This window comes from Perognathus longimembris, chromosome 11 (assembly GCF_023159225.1).
Source record: "Perognathus longimembris pacificus isolate PPM17 chromosome 11, ASM2315922v1, whole genome shotgun sequence".
In the NCBI taxonomy this organism is placed as follows: Eukaryota; Metazoa; Chordata; class Mammalia; order Rodentia; family Heteromyidae; genus Perognathus; species Perognathus longimembris.
The window spans coordinates 37076641-37083655 of NC_063171.1; the positions used below are offsets into that span (position 1 = coordinate 37076641).

At 46.2% G+C, this 7015-nt stretch overlaps 1 protein-coding gene across 1 annotated transcript in view; it reads left to right on the plus strand.

The window, feature by feature from the left end:
* Cfap45 (cilia and flagella associated protein 45) overlaps positions 1–6712 on the plus strand; it is a 30097-nt gene extending 23385 nt beyond the window's left edge. The window contains exons 11-14 of the mRNA XM_048358194.1: positions 1612–1725; positions 2310–2503; positions 6088–6312; positions 6634–6712. Of these exons, the coding sequence (XP_048214151.1) occupies positions 1612–1725; positions 2310–2503; positions 6088–6312; positions 6634–6712 (612 nt within the window). The remainder of the gene's footprint in view (positions 1–1611; positions 1726–2309; positions 2504–6087; positions 6313–6633) is intronic.
* Positions 6713–7015: the final 303 nt, after the last annotated feature.

Below are 7015 nucleotides of genomic sequence, written 5' to 3' on the forward strand. Positions count from 1 at the left end.
TTGTCTGTATTTCATATGGAATTCATATGTGTTTCCTATAGAACTCAATAGTTGTTTCACTGACTGGGTGATGGTCATAATAATGAGCTGATAACACAGACGCTTTCTGACTGCAGCAGTCTGTGGTGGGTCATGATATCAATTGAAGAGGGTAGGGTGAAGATGCACAGCTGAGAGCCCTGGACTTTGAGTAGAACTGGAAGGGTAGAATGATGATTCGAATCACAATAGATTTCTGAGTGGGATGAACTATGTCTTGTCTTCATCCATGAAAAGGCATTGGCCAGGTGGAGCTGGGAGAGCCTCAAGACTTGCAAAGACATGGGACACTTGCCCACCAGACACTCCCCCCCAACCCCCCCCCCCCGCCCATCTCCTGTGGGCATATCTAAGTACAGTCCTATGTCACCTCATGATGAGATACATTCTGAGAAATACATCATTGGGTGATTTTGTCATTATTGAGCGTAACACAATGTATTTGCCAATTTACCAAAATTGCTATAATGTTAGCTAGCCAATATAATCTTATGGGATCAGAATAAAATAAGACACTGTCATCATGATGCTACTATATATCCATGAGCACTAAGGGAAGTTCTTTCTGGGAAGTATGAATTTCCAATGGCTACCCAGGAAATAGTGGTTGGGAAGCTTTAGGGATGTGTCTGTTCTTTCACCGAGGTGGTAAGTGAATTAATTTAATGGTTCACTCTTTAGGTATCTGCTAACCACTGTGGTATTGCCCAAAGCATGGTTGGCTGTTTGCCCAGGGACTAATGAGATAACCTCCAGCTGCTGCACTTTACAAGGCAGGCGGGAGCCATAGGAGTTACTTGGCAAGGGGGCCTTGCGACTTAAAGCTGTCTGAAGTATAGAAGGAGCAGGAAAGCTGGACTCGGGAATCTTGTGTTCAAATCATTTTCCTCATCTATAATCTCTGTCTCGTGAGATGCTATGAGAGCACTCTGGAGTAATAATGCATGTAAAGAATGCAGCATTTTTATAAATGCTAGATTTTATGTTTATGCATTGCTAAGTCTCTTTTGCTTATCTTAAAAAGAAAAAAGGAATCAAATGACCAGGAAGCACTGGACACATGAACAGATGTGTCAAATTGAAAACTTTTTGTTAAACAATTTGAAGGTAATAAAAATAATAAAAAGAGAATATTAGTAACAAAGATAGTAAAAAGAGCAAAAAAGAAGAATTGAAAAGTGGGAGGGAGGGGTGTTGGATTGTGTGTGTGTGTGTGTGTGTGTGTGTGTGTGTGTGTATGTGTGTTTATTTGTTGTTGTTGTTGGTCATGGGCCTTGAACTCTGAGCCTGGGTGCTATCCCTGAGCTTTTCAGCTCAAGGCTAGAGTAGTGCTCTACCACTTGAGCCACAGAGCCACTTCTGGTTTTCTGGTGGTTAATTGGAGATAAGAGTCTCATGGACTTTTTTCCTTCCCTGGGCTGGCTTTGAACCGTGATCCTCAGATCTCAGTCTCCTGAGCAGCTAGGATAACAGGTGTGAGCCACCGGTGCCCAGCCGGATAGTGTGTTTGTTACCAAGATTGTATTGCTGCTAGGAAAACAACTATTCTATGAGGAATTTTCTTCCTGGCAGGCTCGAGAAGCAGAATTTGAGGCTGAGCAGGAGAGAATCCGGAAGGAGAAAGAGAAGGAGATTGCTCGCCTCAGGGCCATGCAGGAGAAGGCCCAGGACTACCAGGCAGAACAGGTACCCACTTCCTCTCCTCATCTTCTCTCTGCCTCTCCTGCTCCCTTGGCAATTCCTTTGATGGCCTGAAAAGTGGCCTCCTGGTTGGATGTATAGAAGAGAGGATGGCCAGAGTGTAACAGCCTTCAGTTGTCTGAGGAGGAAGGGGTGGGCCTGCAAAGCCTATGGCAGTTATGAGGGCATAACATTTTGTGCTTAAGGGTCAAGAGAAACTTTCCTGGCTGCTATATAAAGAACGACTTTCAACCTTAACTGACCAATGAAATATGTCACCAGAGGAAACTGGCATCTCCATCATTAGCAGTTTTTAAAATTAGAAGCAATTGCAGGAGTGCCTGGAGGTGTTTGAGGAACAGGGGAAAGAATTTCGAAGAGAAGGGTAGAAGGACAAGGTGACCCCTCAGGGTATCTTCTGACCCAAAAGTTTCCATCAAGATTCCATTTATTCTTTCCTAGCATAATTTGCTGCCTAGAGAACTCTATAGTGCTTTTCCAAACCGAGCAAGGACAATCAATCTATAAGTAGATGTCTTGCTATAGACACCTGGTCTGTACACTGAGGTGGGGTGGTCCCCATTATCCAGGATGCTTTGCGAGCCAAGCGAAATCAGGAGGTGGCAGACAGAGAGTGGCGCAGAAAGGAAAGAGAAAATGCTCAGAAAAAGATGGAGATAGAAGACAAGCTGCGGAAGAGCCGGCTGGAACAGGTGGCCTTCAAGGAGCACACTCTAGCAGTCCAGGTGCAACGAGACCGGGATGAGTTCGAGAGGATTCTTCGGTAGGAGGGGCCTGGGAACCTTGACTTCCTTTCCCTTATGGCAGTGTAGTGGAAGGAGAAGAAAGGTGTTTGTAGCAGGGATGGCCCAAGTTGGATGGAGAAGAATTCTCTGGCGCTTGAGTGGATGGATGTGTATTCATCTTGACCATGTTGGTGCAATGATTCTAACTAGATGAATGGCCGAGATATTTCTAAGCTACTTGAGCTGATTAGAGAATTGGAAAATAGGATCTGGGAAGTGTCTAAGGAATTGGGGATTATGGAGGGTTGTTTTTCCTACAGCAATCTAAATGTAAATAAAGGTATAAATCTGGTTCCTTCTGCACCCTTCCCTCTCAAGCCTTCTCTAAACTAGAGATGCAATTTTAGCGAGAGACAGAAGAGCTTCAGTCACTGAGGATCATATGCCCTTAGAGCAGGACTCTAAGGGGGGATTTGCCACTGACTTGACAAAGACATTTGAGCACCTGTGGTCAGGGCTCTGTGTTGGAGGGCATTAGGGGTGGATAAGCACTGTTCTTGCTTCATCCGTAGGGAAGACGGTAGAAATTTCTATTTGGATGGACTTCACTTAGGTTCATCCATCTTTCCTGTTTAGCAGCTCTTTATCCTTTTACTTCTGTTCTCTCTTTTGGCTCAATGGTAATCCCACCACCTAAGTGGAAGCTAAGCATTCCCATTGCTCACTGTTCTGAGCCTCCTGCCAAAGCAGTCCTAGGCAGAGGTCCTCTTGGCTTCCCTTCTCTGCTCTATTCTCTACCTGTCAGATCTGCTAAGAGTAGGCCTAGCCTGACTGAGAAATCTCCCTTCTTGCTCTGGGTCTAGCTTTTGTAACATCAGATTTTTTTTTTCTCCACAAAAAGGAAACAAACCAAACAAAATTTAGATTTGGGGAATGTGAAATTAGAGACTTCATACTCAGATGAGTAGCACAGAACAACAGAGCCCAACTGTTTGGATATCTGTGCTGTAAGTCCTCCTTTGTCAGTTAGAGAGTGGCTTGCAACCCCCCCCCCCCCCCCGGTGCCTAGCAGAGGCAGAACAGATCTGTAAGAACCTCTGTCTTTTACCAGACCCACATTCCTGATCAGCTGATTCCCACTGGCTGTGACACCCTTGGGCTCTGTCGCTTTCTCTACCCTCAGGGTTGTTCTGTGGTCACTGGACACCTGGTAAAGAAGGAAGCTTCCTAAATGCCACTGAACAGCTGCCCCGAGGCTCTAGATTAGCTTCCAGATGCCACCCCTCTCCTCCCTGGCCTCTGTGCCCTTGGACATCTGCATGCCTTTAGCAGGCACTAATAAATATTAATGGAATGAAATTAAAGTCCTACTTTTGCTGCTGACCCATTTGTCTCTGCTTTGCTTTGTTTGCCCGAAGCATACATACTAGCCAGTTATTAAAGCTAGGACAGCCCTTTGGAGAAGTTTGGCTTTAGTTTAGAGACCCAGTGTCTCCAAGCCACGTGACCTCTATGATGGATGTCTGCATTCTAAGAGTGTCTGTGCCACAGTTAGCCATCCATACTTTCCTACTTCAAAAGCATGCCAATCCAATATGGCCTACATTTGGACTTCCTGCTTCTGGGCAGAGGGGTGCCTTGAACTCTCAGCCTGTTACTAAGCAGACATAGACAGGATACCCTCCCAAGTGGTTCTTTGAAATACTTAGGACAGGGGCTAGGAATATGGCCTAGTGGTAAAGTGCTCACCTCGTATATGTGAAGCCCTGGGTTCAATTCCTCAGCACCACATATATAGAAAGAGCAGGAAGTGGTGCTGTGCCTCAAGTGGTAGAGTGCTAGCCTTGAGCAAAAAGAAGCCAGGGACAGTGCTCAGGCCCTGAGTTCAAGCCCCAGACTGGCAAAAACCAAAACAAAACAAACCAAAATACTTAGGACATTTCGAAAACGACTGATGTCCCTCTACCTCATAGATATTAATTTAAATGTTCTAGGGTAAGGCCTACACATCAATATCTTTCAAATCTCCTAGCCAGTTCTACTATGCAGCCCTTACTCTGTGCCAACAGCAAGCTCTTCCTCATCTGGATTTTCTGCTTCCTACTACCCCAGGGGTAGTAGGTACATGTCCCCCTTTTCCACATTCACCCCTTGGCTTAGAAGAATGAGAAGTAAAACCAGTACTGATGCAGAACAATGTTCTTGTTGCCACATGTGTGTGACACTGGGCACTTGGTGTTTCAGGACACACAGAGAGGAGGTCAGCAGTTCTCTTTCCACATGGGGAAGGCTCTGGAGAGGAGTTTCCAGGGATGTGTGTATGGGGGAAACAACTGCTGAGTGTTGAGAGTATTCCCTCTGTATGGGGAATCTTGGAAGATACGAGGGAAATGAATACATAAACCAACATTCTGGTGATTTTTGCTGAGCCTGTTGGAAAAGAGCAGTTAAGTGATCCCTCCCTAAGATGATTTTAATATCTTGCTTTCATTTTTGATGATATTGAGAAGGAAATTAGATGTTAGTGCAAGATGACCTGTGCATTTGTTTTGAGATGCAAATAAATTTCTTTTATTTCTCCTCTTTTTTTAGTGGTATTGGGGTTTGAACTCAGGGTCTTTCTTTGGTTAGGCAGGCACTCTACAACATGAACCCAATCTGCTTTTGTGATTTTTTTTTCCCAAGAAGGTCTCACTTTTTGCCTAGGCCAGCCTGAACTATGGTCCTTCTATTCATAATTCTGGAATAGTTGGGATGATAGGCCTGCAACACAATGCCCAGCTTTTTAGTGGTTGATGTGAATCTAATGAGCTTATTCCTAGACAGGCTTCAAATAGCCGTCCTCCTGATTTCAGCCTCCTGAGTAGCTAAGATTACAGATGTGAGCCACAATGGCCAGCTGTGAATATATTTCATTTGAAAATTTCACAGCCTAAAAAAAAAAAAAAAGAAAATTTCACAGCCTATCTGGTTGCCATTAGTGATTTTTCTCCTCAATGTCCATGAAACATTCTTAAATAGAAGAGGCGTCTAGAAAGAAATTAGAGAGACAGATCAATAGCAAACTAAGAGGTATCCCACTGAGTTCCTTTCTCCTTTCTAGCAGCCAAGGTAGAGATAGCGTTATAGATTTTTCTCTCTCCTCCTTGCTTGGTTCATTATCATCAGAGAGGGAAGGAAGGAAGGGAAGGAGAGATGAGCAATAGGAAGGCAGGAGGAAAAGGGGAATATGTGTTAAAAGAAGCTGGAGGGAAGTTATGCATTGTTATGAGGGAAGAGTATGAACAGCAGCTCCCAGTGGGTGAAACCGTGGCTGTAGGACCAGCTACACAATTCGTAAAGCCCAGTGTAAAATCAGACTGTGCAAGTCTTTATTAAAAAAATTATTAAGAATTTCAATACCGTGACAGAGCATTAAACCAAGCCTAGGGCCCTTCTAAGCATGCTCATGACATAAAGTCCCATGACCATGAAGCTGGTCTGGCAAAGGGGTGGAGGGAGCTAACCCGGTGGCCATGTTGAGCTGATCCCTGAGCCACAGAAAAGGGCTGGGGCCTGGAGGACTTTGGGCTATGGTCTCTGGAGCAGCTGAGCCCAATCCATTCCTGCGTGTCCCCTCCAGTGCTCAGAGAGAACTGATTGAGAAGGAGCGGCTGGAGGAGGAGAAGAGGGCCACAGGGCGCCTGCAGCATGCCAACGAGCTCCGGCGGCAGGTGCGTGAGAACCAGCAGAAGCAGGTGCAGAACCGGGTTGCCACTTTCGAAGAGGGCCGGCGTCTCAAAGAAGAGGCCCAGAAGCGGCGCGAACGCATTGAGGATATCAAGAAGAAAAAGCTTGAAGAGCTGAGGTACCCTGGGGTCCTATCCTCCCCCATTGGTCTTCCCTCCACCAAAGAGGCTGCGTGACAGTTTTACAATGTGCTCATTGCAAAGTGTGGGTTCAGGGATGACAGGCTGTGACAGAGGTGCTGAGGGACACGAACCCTCTAGCACAAGAGCCTTGGGCTGAGACTTCTGGGTTTTTCTGGGAGCTCCTTGACATGAATGTGCTTGGGGGTGGGTAGGTTGTGAGTACAGGTCTCCAGGTTCTAGAAGCCCGGGACCTGCTTCTTCCTGTCTCTACTTAGGCCCAGCATCTTCCTTATACCTGTGCCATGTTTCCCCCACAGAGCCACGGGCCTGCCTGAGAAGTACTGCATTGAAGCGGAGCGCAAGGCTAACGTCCCGGCAGTCACCTCTGTGAAATGACCGGGATGGGATTGGGGGGGGGGGGGCTCTGTGGCCTTTTTTGGGGGACAGGTTCTGTCTAGTCTCTGGCGGTTCATAATTGCTGTTAACCTAGACATTTCAAAGTTATGGATTAAACCTATTTTACTATGCTAAGGAAGAGTTTGGCTTTCTTGTGAGAATGGGGCCTGCCACTGAAGGTGGAAGGAAATTCGGAACCGAGTGCAGGCTGTGTGATGCCCAGGGGGATAGAATGGGAGGGTGCCCTCACACGATTGTTCCCCCTAAACGGGGCTCTCCTGGCCTTTTTGTGATGCCCTGGGG